Genomic DNA, 26,482 nt, shown 5'->3' on the forward strand with positions numbered 1-26,482 from the left:
CCTTGAGGCCTGAGCCGGTGGAAACAGGACCTGGAGCGTGTACAGAAAGCAGGGCTCCCAGGAAGCCTTGGATAAGAGACTGCCCCCTCTTCCCTGGGGCCCTGATTCCCCAGAGGCGCAAGGCGCACACCCGGCCACACGCAGAGACACCGTATAGGGTCACTGTCACTCCATAAGCACGCAAGGTCACCGCCCAGCCGTAACTCCGCACTCCCGCACGCGAGGCCACATCCCCGCCCAACTCAAGCGTGGCCCCGCCCCACTCAAGCGTGGCCCCGCCCCACTCAAGCGTGGCCCCGCCCCGGCCCGACTCCATTCCGGGGCCTGCGTCTGTCCCGCTAGGTCCGGGTCGGTGTCCGGCGTTTTCAAGGTGGATGAGACTGGTGCGACTCATGAAGGTGTTCGTCACCCGCAGGATCCCCCCCGAAGGCAGGGCCGCGCTCGCCCAGGCCGCAGAGTAAGAGCCCTGCGCCCTGTGAGGGAGGGGAGGGGCTGTCCCACGGATGGGAGAGCCGGGCTGGGCGCTTGGGCCTTGACCGGCCTTTCCACTGGTGGCTGGCTGGGTCGCGCTTGGAGTTTAGGGGAGGCTCGGAGAAAGTTATTCCGGGCCCATCTCTTTCCAGGCCCCTTAAGACGACGCCAGGACCTGCAGTTCCGGCTTTGGAGAGGGGACATTGCCTCTGAGGCAAGGTGCAGGCTGTCAATTCTTTATGCTTCCACAGGGCAGGTGGGGTCAGGGACTTGACAGTCACTGACCTGGTCCCTTGGACAATTGGCAGGGACCTCTGATGACCCTTTTTCTTTATATTTATTTATTTTGAGACAGAGGCTCGCTCTGTTGCATGGGCTGGGGTGCGATGGCTGATCGATCGTGGCACACTGCAGCCTTGACTTCCTGGGCTCAATCAGTTCTCCCACCTCAGGCTCCCGACCAGCTGGGACTACAGGTGCGCAGAATCACCACCAGCTAATTTTCTGATTGTTTTGTACAGACGGGGGGTCTCACTTTGTTGCTCGGGCTGTTCTCAAATTCCTGGGCTCAAGCGATCCGCCTCTCAGCCTCCCAAAGTGTTGGGGTTACAGGTGTGAGCCACTGTGCCCGGCCTGAGGACTCTTAATTTTTTCTTTTATTTATTTTTTGAGACAGGGTCTCACTCTCACCCAGGCAATGGCAGTGACGCAGTTATACCTCACTGCAGCCTCAACCTCCTGGACTCAAGCAATTCTTCCACCTCAGTCTCCCAAGTAGCTGGAACTACTACAGGCATGCACCACGATGTCTGGCTAATTTTTTAATTTTTGCAGAGACTAGGGCCTGTGTTGCCCAGGCTGTTCTTGAACTCCTCTACGTAAGGGATCCTCCCACCTCAGCCTCCCAGAGTGCTGGGATTTTAGGCATAAACCACTGCACCTGGCCGGCCCTTGTTAAATGGAACCCTTTCTGCGGGCCAGCCTTGCCAGGTGCTTCATATACATAGACTTTTAATCCTTGCAGCACAGTGAGATCATTCCCATTTCATAGATTAAAAAACAGAGGCTGGACTTAGGGTTAAGTTCCTTACCCAAACCTATGAGGCTCCCAGGTGGAGGAGCTGGGGTTTGTACCCAGACATGCCTGACGGCCGTCTGACCACTACATTTGATCAGGTTTGCCTTTGCAGTGTTAGGAAGAGGATGCGACCCAGCCTCAGCAAGTGAGATTTTCAAATTTTGTTCACTGCCACAAGATTTTGCCAAGGACCCTCTTTGTCCTGAGCAGAAGGCAGAAAGCAACCACACTCATGGTGACCAAAGCTCACACTGTGCCCTCTCATGGGGAGGTGGATGAAAGGTGGTCAGAGCCCCAGGCTGAGTTGGGAGGTGCCAGTAGCTACCCTGTGTCCTGCCACATGGAGGCTCTACATGTGCTGGCTGCACTGAATTCCATGGCAAGGGCCAGGAGGCCCGGTGTGCCACCGGGACAGATGTCCAGTTCCTGTGAGCTGCTGTGGAAGTGTTGAGTTCCCTGAGAAGCATTGCGTGGCCTTGACCTTATCTTTCCTGGGCCCAGTCCGACTATGAGTTTTCTCTCATAAAACAGACAACTCCTTGTGCGTAGCGTGGAAGAAGACCTAGCTCAGTGGCAAGCACTTCCTCCAAAGACAGGAGGAGCGGCAACAGGCCACTGAATCCAGGCCCCCACCTGATGCGCGCCCTGCCCTCCAGGCCTCCCCTGTAGTTGGCCTCCTGCTTGGCCACCCAGCCCCCTGTGAGTGTGGAAGGCTCTTCTCTGTGCTGACCTGAGAGCTGTCTCCATGCCTTTCCCCTTGCAGCTTGGGCTCTGCTCGGGGCCCCTCAGCCCTTCACCTGTCACCTGCCTCTCGGGACAGTTCTGAGGCCACCCCCACCTGACCCGGCCTCCCCTCAACAAGCCCCCGGCAGCTTGAGGCCAGGGCCATCAGAGGCCAGAGTTTCTAGCTGGGAGGGACTGGGACAGGTGTGCGGCTCCTGCTTCTCCTGAGGGCCTCGCTTTCCCCACAGCTGCGAGGTGGAACAGTGGGACTCGGATGAGCCCATCCCCGACAAGGAGCTGGAGCGAGGGGTGGTGGGGGCCCACGGCCTGCTCTGCCTCCTCTCCGACCGTGTGGACAAGAGGCTCCTCGATGTCGCAGGTGCGTGCTGGGCGGGTGGCAGACTCGAGGATGGCTTGGGTCTGTGGGCCCTCAGCCCGCACTGCTGGCTCCTGGGCTGCCCTGCAGTGCTGTCTGGGTTCTGAGGGCGTCTCCTGCAATACCAGCCCCGAGTGGGCAGCTAGTTGGGTCTGGCATAGGCACTGCTCCTCCCTCCTGCTGTGAACCCCTTGCGGTGGGTGGGTGGGGGGACCCTGGGAGGGCAAACACTGGTGTAGAGACTGTGGGTGTGGGGAAGAGCATCCAAGGCCCTGGGTTCTCCAGCCCCGCCACAGCCTTGCTCTGTGACCTCCAACAAGACCTGCCTCTTCTGGGCCTGCAAGTAGCGTGAGGGAGGACCTAGGTCAGTGGCAGGCGCCAGCAGGCACCCAGGACGTCTTTCTGCAACTGCAGCCACAGGTCTCAGCCTGGGGAAAGGTAAACCTCGCCCTGTGAGGCTATTGTGACAGTTTTGAGAAAATGTTCAGACTCAGAGGTTGCCGGATGGGAAAGGGCCCTTGTGAGTCAGTGCTGAGCCACTCCTTGCCCTGACCTTGGCCTGGAAGCTTTCTGGTGTCCTGCTTGCAGGAGAGGGTGTGAGAGGGTCATGTCCCAGCCACCTTCTTGGCACACTCAGAGGTGTCCATGGTGGAGGCTCCAGTGTGGCTGAAGGAGACCCGAGGCCTCGCTGGGTGGACGGTCCAGTGGGTAAGAGTGGGGCCTTGTGGCAGAGGCCCCAAGGTGAACCCGGCTCTGCCTGTGACTGAGCCAGGCCACTTAACCTCCTTGAGCCGCAGTGTCTGAGGCTGTCAAAGGGGATTGTTTGGAGTTTTAACTGAAGAACAGAGATGTCTGCCTCTTATTCTGAGAAAACAATAATAGGCAGGTGTGTGGCTTTGAGTTCATCGAGGGAAGATACTAACTTGCATTTTCTGCACAACAGGGGCCAATCTTAAAGTCATCAGCACCCTGTCCGTGGGCGTTGACCACTTGGCTTTGGATGAAATCAAGAAGCGGTAACTGCAGCCTGGGCCCTGGGAGGGGCCTGGAGAGAGGGCGGCTGTGAGAGAGGAGGCGGAGCTGTTGATTTGCTTTTACTTCATACCCCTTGGCCATTCAGGGAGAATGTGAGTGGCTGAGGATAGAATCTGTCCACATGTGCACAGGTCAGTTACAATAAGCCCCAGCAGTCAGAAACAGCGGGTAACTTCTGTGTAGCTGTCACCCTTTCACATTCATTATCTTTTTTGATCCCCACAACAATACCTTGAAGTAGAAAAGGCAGGTATCATTCTTTCTCTTTCAGATGAGGAAATCCAGAAAGGTTAAGTTACTTTTTCAGTCCTTGAACCCTGATCTTTTCTCTTCCTATCCTTCCAAAGTGGGAGGTAAACAGGAATGAGGACGGACGGTTTTTGTGTGCTTATAGTTCTGAGTTTCCTGGCAGGCGCATTAAAGAGGGAGCAAAGTAACACCATGAAAGGGTCCCAGCAGTAGACAATGGTGAATGTGCTTGAGGCTGATGTTACCACCAGATGTTTGATTCATAGTGGGATCCGAGTGGGCTACACCCCAGATGTCCTGACAGATGCCACCGCCGAACTTGCAGTCTCCCTGCTACTGAGCACCTGCCGCCGGTTGCCAGAGGCCATCGAAGAAGTGAAGAAGTAAGTGAACGCCTGGTAGGAACGTGGGCTCTGCTCAGCACCGGTTCCTGATCTCAGCGTCAGTCCAGCCCGGGTGTAGCCCCTATCCCCAGGTGTGCCCCATTGAGGGAGGACCCCAGCTAAAATCATTAAAGCTCAAGGCAGAGCTGCAATAAGCAGGGCAGGTGAGAAGAGGATGAAGGAGGATAAACCAGTTCTGCTGATGACTGAGGACAGAGCAGGGTGAGTGTGGATCAGGGAATGCTTCAAGGAAGAAGCAGCAGATGGGTGTCCGCTCGAGTCCTGAGAGCTGCGGGTCCACCATCCCTTACCAATGATGCCAAAATCGAGAGAGCTCGGACAGCTGAAAATTCTTTCATACTAACAGGAGGCTATTTAAGGCTTTTATTTCTCCCACTTAGCGTGACTCTCCTAAGTTTTGCTGCAGATGTAACACTGTGTTTAAAACAGGGCGCTGCCCAGACACTGCAGAGGGTGATGTGTGGAGTACACATGTGCGCCATGTTACCTTTCTAAAAGCCAAACAATTTTAAAATCTAGCCTGAGGGTTTCAGATCAGGGATTTCAGTCTGTGTATCAAGAGTTAGAGTTGGCCGGGCGTGGTGGCTCACACCTGTAATCCCAGCACTTTGGGAGACCGAGACCGGCAGATTGCCTGAGCTGAGGAGTTAGAGAGCAGCCTGGGCAACATGACAAAACCCCATCTCTACAAAAAAATACAAAAACTAGGCAGGTGTGGTGGCACATGGCTGTATTCCCAGCTACTCAGGAGGCTGAGGTGGGAGGATTGCTTGAACCCAGGAGGCAGAGGCTGCGGTGAGCCGACACTGTGTCACTGCACTCCAGCCTGGGTGACAGAGCAAGACCCTGTCTCAAAAAAATTTTTTAAAGAGTTGGGGAAGCATTCCAGGTGCAGATGCAGGGACTGGCCTGAGCCCAGATGGGAGGGATGCAAACGCAGGCCCTCAGGGGATGTGGCCAGCAGCCGTGGAGCAGAGTAGGCAGTGCTAAGTGTCCTGCTCATGGTCCTATCTAGGCAGTCAGCACCTCCATTGGAGGTGGCTCAGGGCAGGTTCCGTCTCTTGCCCAGGGCAGCAGGCCGGGACCTGTGGCTGTGCTCTGTTGCTGCTCTAGAGTGCCAAGAGCTTGTTTTGGAATTATAAATCCCAAGTTTGCAGCCTGTTGCTCTCAGCTCTCCTCTGGTTGTGTGACCTCAGGCAGGTTACTCTTTCTGGTTTGTTTTCCCATTTGCAAAATGAGATGAGAGCCAGTAAGGCCCCTTCCCGCCCTCAGGTTCTGTGTCCCTGGTGGCTTTAAAGGAGGAGTCATTTCTGCAGCTCATCTGCAGCGCTCAGTGGCAGTGCCTCATCCCACTCTGTCCTTGACCTGGAGGGCGGGTTTATACCTTGGACCACAGCCGGGGTGCTGGGTTCTCAGCAGGCCCTCATCTTTGCCCAAGGATTGGCCTCTCACCTGCCCCTCTCTCCCCCACAGCGGCGGCTGGACCTCGTGGAAGCCCCTCTGGCTGTGTGGCTATGGGCTCACACACAGCACTGTCGGCATCATCGGGCTGGGGCGCATAGGTGAGGCTCCTACCTGCCTGCCTGCCTGCCCCGGCTCTCACGGCTTGGTTTGCATCCCTGGCACCACGTGTCTGAAGGCTGAGAAGACCCACACGCTGTCAGGGCACTTTGCTTGCAGTAGGGATAGATCTAGTGAGGGATGCAGCTTTGCAAAACACAGGCAAATACATGAATAAAGCAGGAGATCCTTAAGAACTCACTAGGTGATAAAAGCAAGTTGCCTAAGGGTCAGGGGGCTTCACGATTCCAGCTCCATAAAGAACAGGTGAAGACTACACATGCTGTGTTGGGGTCTTTAGGACTGACTGTGAGAGAGCCCATTTCCCCAGCACCCTCCAGCTTGGGTTCTAGGCGATGTTTGACTCATGAGGCCCTAACTCCGGGGCCTGCGGGCTCAGCGGGTGGTTCGTCTGCAGTTCTGCAGTTGAGGCAGAGCTGCTTTTCTGCCAGTGGCCCTTGTTTGGAGAAGCCTGGCAGAAAGGCTTGGGCCTAACCTAGCAGCTATGTCGGTGGCTCTCTGTCTCTGTCATCCTGCCTGGTGCAGGGGTACGGGTGCAGGGTATGGAGGGTGTCTAGCCAGCTAACAGCCCTGCCTCTCACCAGAGAGTTGCTTGGAGGAGGCCAGCAGCTGTGGGGCATGTTGAGTGTGAAAATCCAATGGCACAAACCTGTCTCAGCGGCAGCTTACATGAAAAGTAACTGTAGGCTTGGGGTGAGCTGGCAGTTTGGCAGTGCCACCAAAAAGTCAAATGAGTCTGAGATTGCATCCACAGAAGCAGAGGGTCCAGGATGGAGGAGGGGACTGCTTGACCAAACATCTCCTTAGTGAAAACTCTCCAGTTCTCAGAGGTTAGGAAAATCCTGTGAGTAGCTTTCCACGTGGTTTGGACCACGTGAGGACAGCATCAGCCAGTTACGGCTTCGGGAGCCGAGGTGCTGTCTCCAGATCCCTGGGACAGTGTGGGCTGGCTGGGGGCTGGTTACATGGGGCAGCCAGCCCCCGGCCTGCTTTGGAGGAGACAGGAGCGGGCAGCTCTGGGGCTGTGCTGATGAAGGGATCTGCCCTGAGGGCCGCTGTCCCGGAGCTGCTGGGTGCTGCCCCTGCCCTCTGTGGGACTGGGAATGAGACCTGGACTCTCCTTGCTTTAGGCCAGGCCATTGCTCGGCGTCTGAAACCATTTGGTGTCCAGAGATTTTTGTACACAGGGCGCCAGCCCAGGCCTGAGGATGCAGCAGAATTCCAGGCAGAGTTTGGTAAGTGAATCCTTGATTTCCATGGGAGCCCCATCTGTACCCAGTGAGGGGCTGGATTTTCTCTCATGGTGGCATTTTCAGGCAGAGGGCAGGAGCTCCATGTGTGTCCGGGGGCTGCTGTGTCTGGTAGGTGGTGTTTCCTCTACCTGCCCCTGGACACAGGCCCACTCAAGGGGTACAGGGACTTACCCAGGTCCTCTCTGTGCCAGCAGAGCAGTCCAGGGCTCCTGTCTTTCAGAGTTCCTTGTTACCATTGCCCATTGCGGGTGGAGCATCTGGGATGGTGATAGGTGTGAGGAAGGACTGGGCACTTTCACTTTCCTTCATAAACTGGTGAGCACTACCCCAGCCTCTGTGTGTGCCCCTTAGTCCAGGCGGATCCAGTCCCTAGTGGGTCCGCAGCCTGGTGAGCACAAGGCAGGCAGGATCTCAAGCATTCCCCAACTCCCCTGGGCACTTTGGGCCCTGAAGGTGGTTAAAGCCAGAGTGATCCAGATCCTACTGTGCTGGATTTGACTTTATGTGGTCATGAGAGTTGTCCAGGTAGAGACTTGGCCTTCAGAAAGCATCGTGGGAGGCCAGGCGCGGTGGCTCAAGTTTGTAATCCCAGCACTTTGGGAGGCCGAGGCGGGTGGATCACGAGGTCGAGAGATCGAGACCATCCTGGTCAACATGGTGAAACCCCGTCTCTACTAAAAATACAAAAAATTAGCTGGGCATGGTGGCGCGTGCCTGTAATCCCAGCTACTCAGGAGGCTGAGGCAGGAGAATTGCCTGAACCCAGGAGGCGGAGGTTGCGGTGAGCCGAGATCGCGCCATTGCACTCCAGCCTGGGTAACAACAGCAAAACACCGTCTCAAAAAAAAAAAAAAAAAAAAAAGCATCGTGGGAGTTTGTTACAGGAGTCGGGAGTAAGAGACAACCATCTGGTTGTCTCTATCCTGGGACTTGGTGCCTGATGGAGTCCCGCCCTCCCTCAGTGTCTACCCCCGAGCTGGCTGCCCAGTCTGATTTCATCATCGTGGCCTGCTCCCTAACTCCAGCAACCAAGGGACTCTGCAACAAGGACTTCTTCCAGAAGATGAAGGAAACAGCTGTGTTTGTCAACATCAGCAGGTATCCTAGGGCCACCTTTCCCAGCAAGCCTGGAGAGGAGCCATCCCCACTGCTGCCATCTGCAGAGTCTCTTCCCCATGGGTTGTTGGTGAGACTCCAGGGCAGGCTTGCTGGTTTCCATAAACCAAGCAACCAGCCGTATGTGGGAATACACGAGAGCACTGCACAGGAAGAAGAGCCATCGGAGTGGGCCTGACCCAGGGAGCCTTTGCAGGCCTGTTGTCCTCCACCACAAAGGGCTGGACTTCAGGATCTGAGGGGTCCGCCAAAGGCCGCCTCCCACACTGCTAAGCCTGGCTTTGTCTGGCTGTGGTTCTGTGATACTTTGAACCTTAGGCTCCTGGGAAGACAAACCCTAAAACTCACGAGGCCTTAGTTCCTCACACTGTCTCCGGGGGTGCCTTCAGGCCACTGGGCATATGTGGGGGTCAGACCTTCCTTCTCTGCCTCTCCAAGCCCCTCCTAGCTGGTGCCCCTTGAGCCTGTTTACATCAGTTTAGAGGAAGGAGGATTGGGTGAGGTCACCTCGAGGACTCATCCACCCTAAAGGTACCTGTAATCACCAACGTTTAGCTACAAAACAGGTAACCTGGGAACAGAGGAGAGACATGCAGGAGCACAGGGCTGGTGCCCCTGGCTGGCAGCAGTCTCGGCTGCCATGTACTGCTGCCTGCATGTCCCAGGACAGCCCGGGACCCTGCATTACTCATTAATGCACAAGTATTACTTCACAAGATGCAATCTCTAGAAGATCAGTTCTTGGCTTCAGTGGCCGCTGCCTTTGATGGATGTGGTTAGGGGTGTGTGCGCATTTCTTTGGCCTGGTTTAGGCAGGTGCCTGATGGCATGCTGTGGTGCTTCTCGGTGGGGGGTCTGAAGGCCAACCAGATCGGAAACACTCGATGGGGCCTGACACAGCCGCCCTGTGGGCCCTGTTCATGCAGTAGAGCATGTAAGGAAGGTTTCGTCCTCCCAACATGCCTGGGAGTTTGGTGGTATTCCCTTATCTCACAGAGCAGATAATTGTGACACAGATAATTTGAGGCACAGAGAATTTGAGACACTTGCCCAAGATCACACAGCTAGAAAGAGGCAGGGCTGGAGTTCTCTGAGTGTAAGACTTACAGACATACTGTAAGTATATCCTAAGAATTATTGCTTTAAAAGTCAGTGCCAAGTGCCAGGTGAGGGAAATATTCATTCTGTAGGTTGTTTTGCCTCAAAGGTGGCCTAGGCAGAGGGATCTTTGGGGTACCCATGTCACCACTGTCATTCCCAGGGGCGATGTCGTAAATCAGGATGACCTGTACCAGGCCTTGGCCAGTGGTCAGATTGCAGCTGCTGGACTGGATGTGACGACCCCAGAACCACTGCCTACAAGCCACCCTCTCCTAACCCTGAAGAACTGTGGTAAGAACTGCACTTTTCTGACGCAAACTCTCTGCTGCCCTGCAGGACCAGTGTTTTTGAGGGGGCCCTGAGGTGCCAAGTGTGAAGCTAGTGTGAGCAAGTGCTAAACCCAAAGGGACACACCAGGAACCGTAAATGTTTACGCTGTTGGTGACATGGGTAGAGGACAGGAGCATGCTCTGCTAGGTCTCTGTCCCTAAAGGAACCAAATATAGGTGTGAGTGGATTTGTTTAAAAAAAGAGAGAGAGAGACCGGACACAGTGGCTCATACCTGTAATCCCAGCACTTTGGGAGGCTGAAACGGGTGGTTCACAAGGTCAGGAAATCAAGACCATCCTGGCCAACCTGGTGAAACCCTGTCTCTGCTAAAATACAAAATATTAGCCGGGCGTGGTGGCTCACACCTGTAATCCCAGCTACTCAGGAGGCTGAGGCAGGAGAATTGCTCGAACCCAGGAGGCGGCAATTGCAGTGAGCCAAGATTGTGCCATTGCACTTCATCCTGGGTGACAGCAAGACTCCGTCTCAAAAAAAAAAAAAAAAAAAAAGTGGGCTGACTACATGTGTTACACCACAGTGACTCATGGGTAAAACCTGTTACTATAAATTGCTATTATCAGTTTAAGTGTGAAAAAGTAAAAGTGTAATTACAATGCCGATATTTATAACTCGTGCCAGTTTTTTAAGCTGTTGTTTCATAACAAAGCCCCTTTATCTCTTCTGCTTTGTGGGGATGGGGCCAGGCCTCTGCACACCCCATTTCTGCTGTGCCAGCTGCACTGCCAGGCCCTGTCAGTGTGGGTGTGGGAGGGCCTGCTCCCCCGCCTTCCCGTCCTGTCCCTGGGGGAGGGACAGCAGCACTTCGTCAGCTAGCAGTACCAGTTCCTTCCCATTGTTATAGGTAAAATTTTCAGTGCCGAAAAAGAAATAGCACTCAAATAGAAATTTCCTCAGCAAGGCAATTTACCTCCATAGAAGGGTGCAACTCACAGATGGAACAGTGGTCAGTGCACACCAGGACAAGGGAGAAAGGGGTCCGTATTCCTGACGGAAGTCACTCCTGCTGTGTCGTTCCCCTATTGGCTAGGGTTAGATGGCACCGTCGAGTCTAATTCCGACTGGCTATTTTTTTTTTTTTTTTTGGAAGCTAATCGTTCAGCCCAACACTCGCCTTGAAGGTAATGGACTCTCGAACTCCTTTCATGGGGACCACACGGGGCCCTATGGGGAGCATGAAGAACCCACATAGGGGCTCAAGGAGAGCAGCCCAGCATGGCCCTTTCTTTTTTGTCCCATCTCCAGGGTCCTTCCCATGCCAAACTTCAGGCCCTATTCTTGGTTTCTGTCACTTCACCACCCCTCAATAAAGAGTCATACAGGTTGTAAGACAGTGACAGAGGATCTGAAGACCACCACAGCAGGGGACAGCAGGACATACAGACAGGGGGAAGCCAGGCATTCGTACCGAACAATGAGACCTGTTGGGTACCCAGGCTGGGGGTCAGGTCAGGAGGGAGCTGGGACCCAGCAAGCCTAGTGAAACCCAGGGAACAGTGTGACTCAGTCGCATCCGGGATGGTGAATCAACAGCTGCATCATCCCTCTTCCTTCTCAAGCGACAACACCAGAGCCTAGCCCTAGCCTCACGGTGCTTGTACCTTTCATATTCAAACCTCCTCGGGTCGCAGCACCTTACTGCCTTCACTTTCCTCTCACCCCTTGACTCATCTTTCCTGATAGTTATCACTTGAGACACCTAAGACAATGTGATTTTATATATATATATATAAGAAAAAGAATAGCCGGGCGCGGTGGCTCAAGCCTGTAATCCCAGCACTTTGGGAGGCCAAGGCGGGTGGATCATGAGGTCAAGAGATCGAGACCATCCTGGTCAACATGGTGAAACCCCGTCTCTACTAAAAATACAAAAAATTAGCTGGGCATGGTGGTGTGTGCCTGTAATCCCAGCTACTCAGGAGGCTGAGGCAGGAGAATTGCCTGAACCCAGGAGGCGGAGGCTGCGGTGAGCCGAGATCGCGCCATTGCACTCCAGCCTGGGTGACAAGAGCGAAACTCCGTCTCAAAAAAAAAAAAAAAAAAAAAAAAAGAATAAGAAGAAGAAAGAGGAAGAGGGAGAGAGGATGGGGGTATTGCTTTATTGCCCGGGCTAAAATGCAATCTAAATATGGGTATGCCTGTAATTGTCCTATAATGGACACATAAAAGAAAATGAGGGAAGAGAATAACAAGGAGCCAACCAACATTTTGTTTAAACTTCTAAGTTGATATGATGTGGTACTGATAAGAGTGTATATTTTGTGTATTTAAAGTGGAGAGTTCTATAAATGTTAATTACGTTTACTTGTTCCAGATCTGAGTTCAAGTCCTGGATATCGTTGTTAATTTTCTGTCTCATTGATCTGTCTAATATTAATGTTGAAGTCTCCCACTATTATTGTGTGGGCGTCTAAGTCTCTCTTTTTTTTTTTTTTGAGACGGAGTTTCGCTCTTGTTAACCAGGCTGGAGTGCAATGGCGCAATCTCGGCTCACCGCAACCTCCGCCTCCTGGGTTCAGGCAATTCTCCTGCCTCAGCCTCCTGAGTAGCTGGGATTACAGGCACGCGCCACCATGCCCAGCTAATTTTTTGTATTTTTAGTAGAGACATTTTTCACCATGTTGACCAGGATGGTCTCAATCTCTTGACCTCATGATCCACCCGCCTCGGCCTCCCAAAGTGCTGGGATTACAGGCTTGAGCCACCGCGCCCGGCCTAAGTCTCTTTATTAGTCTTGTATGTCTGGGTATTCCTGTATTGGGTGGGTATCTATTTAGGATCTTTAGCTCTTCTTGTTGTTGCATTGATCCTTTTATCATTATATAATGTCCTTCTTTGCTTCTTACGATCTTTGTTGCTTTAACAACTATTTTATCAGAGGCAAAAATTGTAACTTCTGCTTTTTATTTATTTATTTTAGCTCTCTGTTTGGTTGGTAAATCTTTCTCCATCCCTTGTTTTGAGTCTTTGTGTATCCTTAAATGTGAGATGGGTCTGGATGCAGCATACTGATGGGTTTTAGTTTTTTGTTCAGATTGCCTGTCTGTCTTTGGATTGGGGGATTTAGTCGATTTAAATTTAGAATTAATAATGACATGTGAGTTTAATACTGCCATTTAATATTAGTTGGCTATTTTGCCCATTAGTTGATGTAAATTCTTCATTTTATTGATGCTCTTTTTAGTATTTTTTAGAAAGGCTGATACTGTTTGTTCCTTCCTATGTGTAGTGGTTCTTTCAGAAGCTCTTTTAAAGCAGGTCTGGTGGTCATGAAATCTCTAAGTGCTTGTTTATTCAGAAAAAAACTTTATTTTTCCTTCACTTATGAAGCTTAGTTTGGCTGGATGTGAAATTCTCGGTTGAAAGTTCTTTTCTTTAAGGATGTTGAATATTGGTCCCCACTCTCTTCTGGCTTGTAGGGTTTCTGCTGAGAGATCTGCTGTAAGTCTGATAGGCTTCCCTTTGTGGGTAACCTGACCTTTCTCTCTGGCTGCCCTTAGTATTTTCTCCTTCATTTCAACCCTGGTGAATCTGACGATTATGTGCCTTGGAGTTGCTCTTCTTGAGGAATATCTCTGTGGTGTTCTCTGTATTACCTGGAGTTGAATATTATCCTGCCTTACTAGGCTGGGAAAATTTTCCTGAATAATGTCCTGAAGCGTATTTTCCAACTTGGATTCATTCTCTTCGTCACATTCAGGTACACCTATCAAGCGTAGATTAGGTCTTTTCACATAGTCCCATAGTCCCATATTTCTGATATCCTTTCTTCTGCTTTATCAATTCGGCTGTTAAAACTTGTGCATACTTCACGTAGTTCTCGTATTGTGTTTTTCAGCTCCATCAATTCACTTATATTCCTCTCTAAATTGTGTATTCTTGTTAACATTTCGTCAAACCTTTTTTTAAAGTTGTTTCTTTAGATTGAGTTAGAACAAGTTCTTTTAATTCACAGAAGTTTCTCATTATCCACATTTTGAAGCCTGCTTCTGTAATTGGAACACACTCATTCTCCATCAAGCCTTGTTCCGTTGCTGATGAGGAACTGTGATCCCTGCTGAGGGAGAGGTGTTCTGATCTTGGGTATTCTCAGCCTTTTTTGGCTGTTTTTTTCCCTTCGTTATAAATTTATCCATCTGTGGTCTTTGTATTTACCGTCTTTGTAATTGGGTTTCTGAGTGGACGTCCAACTTATTGATTCTTAGCACCGAAATCTCAGCAACCCCCTGCACCGACTCAATCAGCAGCATTAAGATTGATGGTGCTTTTCTGACTCTGCACCAAGAACCGATGCTCCGAGGCGCAGGCAAAACCGCCTCGCCGGTCACAAGAGTCGCCCTGGCTCCTCCGCTGGGAATCTCCTGGTGCGTGAGCAACAAGAATTCATGTGAAGGTGTGGCGTCCTCTCGTTCTTTGAGCTTTCGCTGGGAGCTACAATCCTGAGCTGCTAGTGATCAGCCATCTTGGATCTCTCTCCCCGACTGGCTATTTTAAAGGGAGCAGAGGTACAAGCCAGAGTGGCGGGGTGGGTAGTTGGGTGGGAAGGAGAGTTACAGGCAAGTCAGAGCAGGTAACCAGGGTCAAAGCAGGTGACCAGAGCAGATGACCAGAATGAGTCAGGACAGAGCAGGGGACCGGGGAACAGATGTGAACTACTGATTAGAACTGGTGTAAGGTCATATTAGAACTGGCGTAACGCCTACAATCTCAGCACTTTGGGAGTCTGAGGCAGGAAGATCACTTGAGGTCGGGAGTTTGAGACCAGCCAGACCAACACAGAGAAACCCTGTCTCTACTAAAAATACAAAATTAGCTGGGCATGGTGGCACATGCCTGTAATCCCAGCTACTTGGGAGGCTGAGGCAGGAGAATTGCTTGAACCTGGGAGGCAGAGGTTGCAGTGAGCCGAGATCACGCCACTCCAGCCTGGGAAACAGCCAAACTCCGTCTCAAAAAAGAAAAAAAAAAAAAAAAAGACTAGTGGAAAAGGTTGTTTAGTGAAACTATAAGGAAGTTAAACTTAAAAGTGGAGAATTAAAGACTAAGAGAGCAGAACATACTGACATACTTATTCTTTGAAGAGAAATTTGGGGTTCACTATATCTAACAATCCCCCATCTTGAATTTTTAGTTTTTTTTTTCTCTTCAAACTTTCTTAACGTGTCTTGGCTTAGTCGTTTTTTTTTTGTTTGTTTTGGCTTAGTCGTTTTGCTGTCCCTTTTGCAGCCTCCCTGGTATAATTAATAAACTGCTGCTGATCATGATAGATGTAATTTAATTTACATTTTTATTATCACCTATAAAAATATTGACTTAAGTCCTGCAGCTATTTGATCTCGGGTTTTAAATTTATTTGGTAACTCCAATTGTTTTTATATAAACATGGGAGTAAAAGGACCCAGGCACTTCTTTTTTTACGAATTTTCTTTTTTTATCGTGTTGACGGAATGCTAGGGTGAAAGGGATGGCCAGTTAGACTAGAGCATGGGTGCTGCTCTAATTACTTGGCAGAGCCCCCAGCAATAGTGCCCTGTAATACCACCACACATTTGCTTGGGGATGAAGAAGGGCAGATTGATTGGTAAGCTCTTGAAAAGGCTTGGTTTTTCTGCACCCTGTTAAGTCTTCAAGGAATCTCAACTTTTCCCCCTGCCGTGAAAGGCAAGAGGTGGGGGCTGGAGGCTGGATGGCCATGGGGGGCTGACCCGCAGGGCTCTGAACCTCAGGGAACAGCAGTGACAGAGTTTTGCATGACTCATCGCCCCAGGCTGTGGGGTTCTGGAAGAGAGCTACCACACAGCTCACACCTGGTCCGTGAGAGGACCACCCAAGTGGAAAGGAGACAGTCTGGGTCTCTGGCCTGCCTGTCGCACAAGCATAACAGTCGCTCTTGTTTAGCTTGCAAACAGAGTATCTAATCCATTCCAGCCAAGCATTTGTGTCCTGGTACTCTGCTTCAGTTGCTATAGTTTGCTTTCAATCTTTAACCTCTACAACAGCTACTTTGGTTTTATCCTTGGGTAGATGGTGAGAGAGGGTTTGGTTAGCGGAGAACTTAGGAGATGGAAAAGGGGTTGCAGGAGGTGAGGAGGCAATAAAGCGCATTTTAAAGGATTCTATGGGGTCCTTCCCGGAGACTTCTGCTCCTATACCATAGAAATGGCTTAATGAAGGGGAAGACCTCTGGGGAGCCGAGATGGTAATCAGTCTGACAATGGGGAGGGATAACTCCTTTGGTAGAATGAATATATGGTTTTAAAAAACTGCAGGTACTAGTTGGGGCAGTCCATCCTTGCTCTTTAGTGGTCCACAGCGTGCTGGATGGACTACGGCATTAAAGCTCTGTATCGAAGGGGCAAGACTCGCAGTGGACACTGGGGTCTTCATCGAAATCTTCCCAGACTGAATGGTCCCCATTCACTGATGTCCAGTCTGAGGAGAGCCAGGAAGGACAGAGCTATTTTTCTGAAGTGGAGAGCTGTCTTTGACTTGACAAGTCCCCACAGGGATATAAGGAGGCTTGTAATAGCTTGAAGCAAAATTGACTTGGTTACATTAATAACTAGATGGCCAGCAATAGAGTGAGGAAAGAAGAAAGAGTAATAGAATAGATAAAAGAGAGTTAAATTTTTCTTAGCTTTAGTTTGGTTGGGGTTTCCCCTGAGACCATGGCCCGTGACTCCGTTTTGGTGGCAGTGGGGGCACCTTTTTGACTTGGGTGTGATGAATCCAACCTTTTTCTGCTGTCTGGACTGCAGTCTCAGTAGTTAGGAACACCAGGTAAGGTCTTTCCCAGGCTGGTTTGAGCTTTTCCTTCTCTCCAAGTTTTGACAAGGACGTGGTCCCCAGGCTGGTGCTGATGTGCTGGGAACTCCAGGGGTGGCACCTGCGCTGAAAGACTTTTAGTTTCGAGGGAAGGAAAAGTGGAAGATAAATCAAGTATATTATTTATGAGAAACTGATATATATATTTTTGTTTCAAATGTAGAGAGATCAGTAGTAGAATGTCTTTTTGGGGAGCAGGTTATACTCTTTTTTTTTTTTTTTGAGACGGAGTTTCACTCTTGTTACACAGTCTGGAGTGCAATGGCGCGATCTCGGCTCACTGCAACCTCCGCCTCCTGGGTTCAGGCAATTCTCCCACCTCAGCCTCCTGAGTAGCTGGGATTACAGGCATGCACCATCATGCCCAGCTAATTTTTTTTTTTGTATTTTTAGTAGAGACGGGGTTTTACCATGTTGGCCAGGATGGTCTCGATCTCTTGACCTCGTGATCCACCCACCTCGGCCTCCCAAAGTGCTGGGATTACAGGCTTGAGCCACCATGTCCGGCCTCAGGTTGTACTCTTAACAGGGTAATAGGCCTTCCTACTTTCCCTGTTGAAGGTGGGTGCCAGGGAGTATGATATTTCCATGTTACATCCAGTACCTGGGCTAATTTCCCAATGACATGCAGTAAAATGAGTCCTATTATCTGAATCAAATACTTTAGATGACCAATTGGAGGCATTTTTGTGTAATTAATCTGGATACTTTACAATGGCCTTAAGCTTGGATTCCTTCCCCAGAGGAGTAAATGTTTTTCTTTTTTTCTTTTTTTTTTTAGTTTATTAGTTTTCTTACATACTAAGCAACTATCTGTAACTCGTTGGCCAAGTTATAAATTCCTATGCACCCATAAACTGAGGACTGCGTCACACATGGCTTTCAGCCCCCAATGGGTCCCTAGATGCAGTTGAAGGCAGATTCCCCTCTTAAGGGGTTCAGTAACATTGTTCTCTGGCCTGGCAATATCCATTTGCCCTCTGCATTCTCTTTAACACCTATTTTTATTAGTTTTCAGACCAAAGAAAGCCAAACACCATTTTATATTTGACAATGCTTCCTGTATGGTTTTACACCAGATAAGCTAAATTTTACCTTTGTATTAGTGAGCTATTAATGTCAAACTTAATTTTAATAAATCCTTGTAGACATATTTATCCAATTTTAATGTCTGACTGTAAGGTAAGACTTTAAAAAGACTCTTTTTAACCCTGTATAATTTTTGTTAAAGAGCAGGTTATCATTTTAAAAAAAAACTTGTGCTTTTATTTTAATGTCCAGTTCACAGAAAACCTGGATCATATCCTTTTAATGTTAGCCAATGTGTTTACACACAGAATTTCCTTTATAATTAACATTTTAAAACTTGCTTAAACCTTCAAAACAAAGGTTTTTTGTTTTGTTTTTAACCTTTTTTTAATGTAGGTAGAAATCCACATTCTTATGCCTCCTTATAATCCTTTTACCAAAAGTGTATTTCACTTTCCTTACACACCTTGCACATAAAGTGGTTTCTTCAATGGTTTTTTTACATTTAGGAGGCCTAATTCTAAATTATACATTTCTTGCATAAATTCCCTTTTATAACATTTTTCACAGCTTTCGTAATCTTCAACTTTCTGACTTGTTGTAAATATCCCTTTTTTAAACAGCCAGTTAATTTATTTTAGGACAAGAATATAAGATTCTTTTTACATAAATTCTGTTTTGTTTTGTTTTGTTGGCTTTTTTTTGGCAAAGAAGGTAACTGTTCTTTTCCAAAGCAAACTTCTTTCATGTCTATGAACTAGACTGCCTAAGGCCACAAGATTAGAAGTTAGGATAATACACGTTTCACTGTTAACTTTTAGCAAACTTCATCAACTAAGTGTCATCCCGGAATGCATGTGGGCCATTTGGGTTACTGGATTAAGGATTTTTGATAGGAAGGCGGCTACTGGTTGTTAGTGGCCTCCGTGACTTTGGGCAAGAATTTCTTTGTTTACACTGACAAAAAGATGTAATAGCTGCTTAAGGAGGTAACCTTTCCACCTGTTGAATTTCTGGTAACTGCCAAATAAGGGAGTTCCGCCTGTCTCGTGGGAGCTTTTTGTATCAGGGCTTTATTTTTAGGGCATAAGAGTCTATCCCTAGACAGAGACTCCACAAACCCTTGGGATAAGACTGTCCATCAGTATTGCTATTTTCCATCGGAGTGAGGTTCTCACTCAAAGGCAAATAGGTCTTGGCTGCCCTCTGCCAATGGACAAGCCCAGAAGGCATCTTTCAAACCTATTACGGTAAACTGCTGGTGACTGTAATAGTTTAAGGATTGGGAACAACAGGGTTTAAGAAGCCCATCACAGAGAAGACCTTCAATTATCAATTATAGCTTTTAAATTTACTCTGGCTTTTAAAGGAACAGGCATATTGCTTTCTCTTTACTACTTCTATTTTTCTCTTTAACTCTCTCTCTCTCCCTCCCACTCTCCCCTCCCCCCATTTCCTGTGTTCCCTCTGTCAGTCTTTTCCTCTCTAGGATTTCTTTTCTCTTAGAAACTCTTTTACAGGTTTATCTTTCTAGTTCTCTATTCATTTATTTGTAATTTCTTGTTAATATTTGGCCAATTGTTAGTGACAAAATGAAGTTTTAACATTCCCTGCCCAAGAGGATCCTCAAGACCTAGAGCAGCGAATTTTCCTGGAGGACTGAGTTGTTCTTGCCCCACCAGGGGTCTTGCGTGGGAAATTTTTGATTCGCTGTAGGAACGTTTTGACTGGGGGAGGGGATCGTTCATGTTCCTAGGCTCTCATAGCAGCTCTACAGAACATACCTCTTTCTTTGCTGGAGAAGAGAGTATAGGGAAGTCCCGATTTTTATTATTTTTTTTTGCATTGTTCTATCTCACATCGAAAATCCTTTTAGGGATTTCAGGTAGGGAGTGGGCTGGCTGGTAGTGAGTGGGCTCTTGGGACGATTCCCAAGAGGCAGGGTTATAAGGAGGGGGACAACAAGGATAGGAGAAGGGTCTGGGACAGCAGCTGCTTTTCCTTGTTCTTGGTCCCTTCATTATTCTTATAATATTTTATCATTAGGCCTAGGGGATTATTAGGGGTAATATTATTGTTGCTAGCTTTATCCTTTTTACCCCTTACCCTACTTGGGTTATTTCCCATTTTTAGGGTAAGACTCAATTTCCCTTACCAGAAATGTCTTGCCTTTTGGGATGAGGCTCAAATCCCCTTACTGGAAACGTCTCGCCTTTTTTTTCTCCTGTGACACCCCAACCAAGGAATAGTTCACCGCCCCTCCGCGGGTTCTCTTACCTTGGTCTGTCCCGACCACCAAGAAAATACTTTGCCTGGGGCATTTCCTTCCTTGGTTTGTGCAGATTTGCGCTGTCGCAATGGTATGTGAGGATTCTTTACCTTAGATTGCCAGCTGGTTTCCTTCTGTGCTGCTGAGAACATAGGCTTATTCCTCGCACTGGTCAGTCCTGAGTTCTCACTCATGAGGCCACCGCAGTGTGGCCGCAGAAGTGCTCCTCCTCAGGAGAGAGAACCAGAGACCGCCCCTGGAGGGGAATGGGGTCCCTGCAGGGGAATAGGGTCCCCGTATGGGTCACCAAGATTGTTACATGTACAATTTTCTGTGCTGCAAAACAAGTAGCACTTGAATATCAATTTCCTCAGCAAGGCAATTTACTTCTATAGAAGGGTGTGGCTCACAGATGGAACAATGGCGAGCACACACCTGGACAAGGAAGGGAAGGGGTACTTACGCCTGATGGAGGTCGCCCCTACTGCTGTGTCATTCCCCTATTGGCTACGGTTAAATTGCACAGTCTAGTCTAATTCCGATTGGCTATTTTAAAGAGAGCCAGAGTGGTGGGGTGGATAGTTTGGTGGGAAGGATGGTCACAGGCAGATGACTGGAGCAGGTGACCATAATGAGTCGAGTCAGGATGGAGCAGGGGACGGGGAGCAGATATGAACTACTGATTAGAACTGGTGGAAAAGGTTATTGAGTGAAACTACAAGGAAGTTAAACTTTAAAATGGAGAATTAAAGAATAAGAAAGCTGAAAATACACATACTGATTATTTGCAGAGAAACTTGGGGTTCACTGTATCTAACACTATAGTGGCTGGGGAATCCAGTTTGCAGTTTTTCCAACACTTGGTGAACCAGCCCCATTGGCCCCTGCTCAGAGACATGAGCAACAGCCAGTCAGTGCCCCTGCCACAAAAGTCTGAGTTGTAGCTCAGACCAAAGATGTCTCTGGCAGTTGCTACTTCCATGATACTATAGTGCAGTGGTTCTCATACTTTTGTTTTTTTGAGACAGTCTCGCTGTGTCGCACAGGCTGGAGTGCAGTGGTGCAATCTCAGCTCACTGCAACCTCCACCTCCTGGGCTCAAGCGATTCTCCTGCCTCAGTTTCCTGAGTAGCTGTGATTACAGGTGTATGCCACGAGGCCCAGCTAATTTTTATATTTTTAGTAGAGACAGGGTTTGTCCATGTTAGCCAGGCTGGTCTTGAACTCCTGACCTCAGGTGATCCACCCGCCTCCCAAAGTGCTGGGATTATGGGCGTGAGCCACCTGTGCTCAGCTGATTCTCATTCTTTTGTGTTGGTCAGAATCACCTGTAAGGGGTGACTGATCAAACACAGGTTGCTAGCCCCATCCCAAGGGTTTCTATTTCAGCAGGTCTGGGGTGGGGCCTGAGACAGTGCACGGCTCCCAGATGCCGCTAATGCTGCTGGTCCTGGGACCCTGTGGTTGGTTTGAGGTTTTTTTGCCTGCTCAGTTAGTGAGTTAACTTTTTTTTTTGAGACAAGAGTTTCACTCTTGTTACCCAGGCTGGAGTGCAATGGCGCGATCTCGGCTCACCGCAACCTCCGCCTCCTGGGTTCAGGCAATTCTCCTGCCTCAGCCTCCTGAGTAGCTGGGATTACAGGCACGCGCCACCATGCCCAGCTAATTTTTTGTATTTTTAGTAGAGACGGGGTTTCACCATGTTGACCAGGATGGTCTCTATCTCTTGACCTCGTGATCCACCTGCCTCGGCCTCCCGAAGTGCTGGAATTACAGGCGTGAGCCACCACGCCTGGCCAGTGAGTTAACTTTATGTGTAATGATTCTTTATGTTAAGATCTGTTCAGGTGGCTGGTGGAGTTTATGCCTCCAGACTAGCAGTGATCAGGGCTTAGGTTGTCCGGGCCAATCCCTGTCCTTCATTTGGATTCTGGAATGGAAACCTAACAGAAGGTCTTTAGCTGCCTTCTCCAGTGAATGCTCCCATTATTGTACCTTTTGGAAACTTTCCCGTCCCTGCCTGAGATCCTGGCCTGCAAGAAGCACTGGCTGTAATGTCAGGGCTGTCACCCACAGCCAGGAAAACTGCCCTCCCACCCCTAACCCAAGTCCTGGGAATTCAGCTCAGGGGCCCAGGACTGCCACTGCTGCTTCTGTAAAATCCAAGCACTGTGCTGTAGCCTGGAATCATATTTGTGATAAAGAAGACCGTGCAGCTCCAAGCAGTGCAGCTCATGACCCCACTGATCCACAAGGAGCACAGATTGAGGCTGCCAGATGGAGTCATTAACTGGAATTGCCTGTGCCTTTGGGCAATGGCCAGGGGCCCCTGTGGGGAACAATTCAGGCCAGACTTTTACTGCTTCCAGTAGTGTGGAGAATGTCAAGAGGTCAGACTGTGTAGACCAGTTGAGGCCAGGGAGAAATACCCAATCTTTATCCCCAAGGTTAAGGAAGAGGTAGAGGAAAAGCATGCAAACATGTAGAAGCAGCAGCTCTCATTGAGACCACTGCAACAAGAGGGAGGAGTCAAGTTAGTGAAGGCCACGGGACTCCAGTCCTTCCACTTCAGAGTGACACAGACCTTTTGCAAAATGCCATTCAGTCACCCTCCAAGTAAGTACATTTCCCTCTGTTGTCCTGTAAACTGTAATGTACAAAATATATTTTGATGATCAGGGTTAGCCTCTTGACATGTACACTGAACAAAATGGGAGTTATATGTTCTGTGTAAACCTGTTGGTAAATGTAGGCACCACTTTTGAATTCTCCTAGGTGGCCCTGAATTTTGCCACTTTGAAATAATATGCTAAATAATCTCAGCAACCAGAACCATTATCTGGGAATGCTTCTTGTGAATGAGTGGATTTATTCTGATTCCTTATATGTCTAAAATGCTGGGGTGGGCCTCGGCAGGGTGGCTCACGCCTGTAATCCCAGCACTTTGGGAAGCTAAGGCAGGAGGTCACTTGGGCCCAAGAATTCAAGTCATAGCCTGAGCAACATAGTGAGACCCCATCCCTATAAAAAATAAAAAATTAGCTAGGTGTGGTGACATGTACCTCTAGCCCTAGCTACTCAGGAGGTTGAGGTGGGAGGATTCCTTGAGCCTGGAAGGTTGAGGCTATAGTAAGCTGATTGTACCATGGCACTCCAGCCTGGGCAACAAAGCAAGACTCTGTCTCAAAAACTCTTCTCTTACTAGAAGAGGCTAAATGGTCAGATGCAAATTTCTCCAAACCTATCCTGACCTTGAGTATGTAAAGGGGTACTATAGTTCATTTCTGACATGTTTTGGTTTCCATGTTTTCCATCCATTGACTTCCAGGTTTTCTATTTGGATGGTGAAAATTTGGACCCTACCATTCACAGTCCCTTCCTAAGCGTAGGGAAAGGCTGGTTTTTGCTGTTCCTGGTTACTCTGAAAGCTCTGGTTTGGAGTCTGTGTTCACACTGGCTCTCAGTTTGATCAGCTACAATGTTCTTGAGAGGTGGGGACCTAATTGTTACCAAAGTTGTAGCCAAGAGAGGAAACTCTGAATTAAGTACTCAATTATGGCCGGGCGCAGTGGCTCACACCTGTAATCCCAGTCCTTTGGGAGGCCGAGACAGGAGAATCACTTGAGGCCAGGAGTTCAAGACCAGCCTAGGCAACAAAGACCCCATTACAATAATGATAAAATTTAAAGAAGAAAGTGTATGCAATTAAAAGGAACCATGATTTCTACCTGGAAAAAACACAAAAGCAGTTTTGTGGTTTTTTTTTTTTTTTTTGGATAAAAATGATGTCTCACTATGTGGTCCAGGTTGGCCTTAAATTCTTGGGCTCAAGTGATCCTTGCATCTCAGCCTCTGAAGTAGCTGGGACTACAGGAATATGCCACTGCACCTGGCTGAAAGTTCATGGAGGCGAGTAACTTAACTTGCTTTGGGATGGGATCAGATTGCTGTTCAGCATTTCATTTTGGAGTTACTTCTGTAGATCAGAAACCTTGTCACGTGGCATCATTTTCAGGGGCACATGGTACAAGTAGTCAGTGCTAAACTCTGAAGCTAAACTGGCACCCAGGTTCACCATTTTTGTTGTTTTTGAGAGTCATTCAGGATGGGGTGCAATTGTGCGATCTCAGCTCACTGCAACCTCTACCTTCCAGGCTCAAATAATCCTCCTGCCTCAGCCTCCCAAGTAGCTGGGACTACAGGTGTAGGCCATCACAACTGGCTAATGTTTATAACTTTTGTAGAGATGGGGTTTCACCATGTTGCCCAGACTGGTCTTGAACTCCTGAGCTCAAGTGATCTGCCTTGCCTTGGCCTCATAAAGTGCCGGGATTACAGGTGTGAGCCACTGCACCCAGCCCTAGAATACAAATTTTTCATCACATTGTGACTGTTTCAGTAGCTTGGAGGCCATTTAGTCGCCCTGGGAGATTGGCCTGCTTAGTGACAGTAGGAGAAGGCAAAGCATGGAATCATGAGGCAGTCTTTGTTCTTACTGGCAAACCCAAGCCATATAAACAGCCCAGTTGAAGGCTGCTGAACCACCCTTCTTATCTCTTTCTCTCTCCTTTCCAGTGATCCTGCCGCACATTGGCAGTGCTACCCACAGAACCCGTAACACCATGTCCTTGTTGGCAGCTAACAACTTGCTGGCTGGCCTGAGAGGGGAGCCGATGCCCAGCGAACTCAAGCTGTAGCCAAACAGTAGAGATGGAGGGCCGGGAGGCAAACCGGGCTCTGGTATTCTGTCAGACACACCCAGGCTTGATTTGGACCCACAGGCAGGAGCCAAGGGAAAGTCTGATTCTCCAAGGAAAGAATGGTGCTGAGAGATGTACTTGTCACCTTTGTGGTTGGACACACTGGAGCCAAAAGTATGTAATTCTATTATTAAATAATCCTCTGAGAGACCGTCTTGGCCTGTAACTGGGGAAGTTAACAGGCGCATCTGGCTGGGCATGGTGATGGACACCCCTGTAGTCCCAGCAACTCAGGAGGCTGAGCAGAGAGGATCCTTTGAGGTCAGTTCAAGGTTGCAGTGTGATATGTACGATCACTCTGTAAATAGCCACTAAACTTACTTAACCTGGGCAATGTGGCAAGACCTGTTTCTAAAAAAAACTTTAAAAATACAAAGAGCATTTGCTTACCCCTTCAAAGTCACAGCATCCAGTGATCTGCCTGGCTCTGCTTCCTACCCCAGCCTTCAGCCCCAGGCATTTTCCTTACTGCAACCTGTCCAAACCACCTTACCCCTCATCTTTTCTGCCCAAATTCCTTCCCTTGTTCCTTACCAAGGACGGGACAAGCAGAACCCAGTTATGACCATGGCACTTGAATCTGATACCTAGACCATCCGGAAAATTAAAGAGCACTTCCAGAAAAGGAGATAACTGGAAGAAATGAGAACTAGGTAAGGACATAACACTTTTACTTTTGTCAAGAACAATTAGAGGTAGGTGGGTTTCTTTCTAAATTAGTTTCAGTACCTATACAAATTGTTCCCTTTCCCCATCTTGTCCTCCAGCCCCTCCCTGCCCCCAGGTAGTTTTTTGTTGTTGTTCAGTCTTTTTTTTTTTTTTTGGGACGGAGTTTCGCTCTTGTTACCCAGGCTGGAGTGCAATGGCGCGATCTTGGCTCACCGCAACCTCCGCCTCCCGGGTTCAGGCAATTCTCCTGCCTCAGCCTCCTGAGTAGCTGGGATTACAGGCACACGCCACCATGCCCAGCTAATTTTTTGTATTTTTAGTAGAGACGGGGTTTCACCATGTTGACCAGGATGGTCCCGATCTCTCGACCTCGTGATCCACCCGCCTCGGCCTCCCAAAGTGCTGGGATTACAGGCTTGAGCCACCGCACCCGGCCTGTTGTTGTTCAGTCTTGCTCTGTGCAAGTGGTTTGATCTCAGCTCACTGCAACCTCCGCCTCCTGGGTTGATGCAATGCTCCTGCCTCAGCCTCAGCCTCCTGTGTAGCTGGGACTACAGGCATGTGCCACCACACCCAGCTAATTTTTTTTTTTTTTTTTTGAGACGGAGTTTCACTCTTGTTTCCCAGGCTGGAGTGCAATGGCGCGATCTCGGCTCACCGCAACCTCCGCCTCCTGGGCTCAGGCAATTCTCCTGCCTCAGCCTCCTGAGTAGCTGGGATTGCAGGCACGTGCCACCATGCCCAGCTGATTTTTTGTATTTTTAGTAGAGACGGGGTTTCACCATGTTGACCAGGATGGTCTCGATCTCTTGACCTCGTGATCCACCCGTCTCGGCCTCCCAAAGTGCTGGGATTACAGGCTTGAGCCACCGCGCCCAGCCTTTTGTATTTTTAGCAGAGACAGGGTTTCACCACGTTGGCCAGGATGATCTCAAACTCTTCACCTTGTGATCTACCCGCCTTGGCCTCCCAAAGTGCTGATCTCCCAAAGAGATCACAGGTGTGAGCCACCATGCCTGGCTGGATGTTTTTTTCTTAAGTCACCACCTTACCTACTCCTCTCCAAGGTCAGGCCACAGCACTACCATTGACAAAGCCCAGCTCTGTGCTCAAAGAATCAGCTTCCAGTTCTTCCCCATAGCCAAGCCAAACTGGCAGATGGAGTTTCCAACTTGGGAGGCAGGTCAAGGGAGT

General features: G+C 49.2%; 1 protein-coding gene across 4 annotated transcripts; it reads left to right on the top strand.

Moving 5' to 3' along the window:
* GRHPR (glyoxylate and hydroxypyruvate reductase) lies at window positions 1-24,770 on the top strand. 4 transcript variants are annotated; one of them, XR_012516644.1, is made up of 11 exons: window positions 343-457; window positions 2,521-2,651; window positions 3,592-3,664; window positions 4,199-4,315; window positions 5,810-5,898; window positions 7,048-7,152; window positions 8,133-8,268; window positions 9,548-9,678; window positions 21,542-21,658; window positions 22,307-22,475; window positions 24,435-24,525. XR_012516644.1 is itself a non-coding variant. In XM_003940054.4 (9 exons), the coding sequence occupies exons 1-9, from the start codon at window positions 375-377 to the stop codon at window positions 24,554-24,556; spliced, it is 987 nt and encodes a 328-aa protein (XP_003940103.1). In that variant the 5' UTR covers window positions 1-374; the 3' UTR covers window positions 24,557-24,770. The 4 variants fall into 4 exon arrangements, 2 of the variants coding, with proteins under 2 accessions (XP_003940103.1, XP_074251159.1); XR_746459.3 differs by lacking the exon at window positions 21,542-21,658; XM_003940054.4 differs by lacking the exons at window positions 21,542-21,658; window positions 22,307-22,475 and having other exon boundaries at window positions 1-457; window positions 24,435-24,770.
* Window positions 24,771-26,482: the final 1,712 nt, after the last annotated feature.

The sequence above is a fragment of the Saimiri boliviensis genome, chromosome 2 (genome assembly GCF_048565385.1).
Source record: "Saimiri boliviensis isolate mSaiBol1 chromosome 2, mSaiBol1.pri, whole genome shotgun sequence".
NCBI lineage: Eukaryota > Metazoa > Chordata > Mammalia > Primates > Cebidae > Saimiri > Saimiri boliviensis.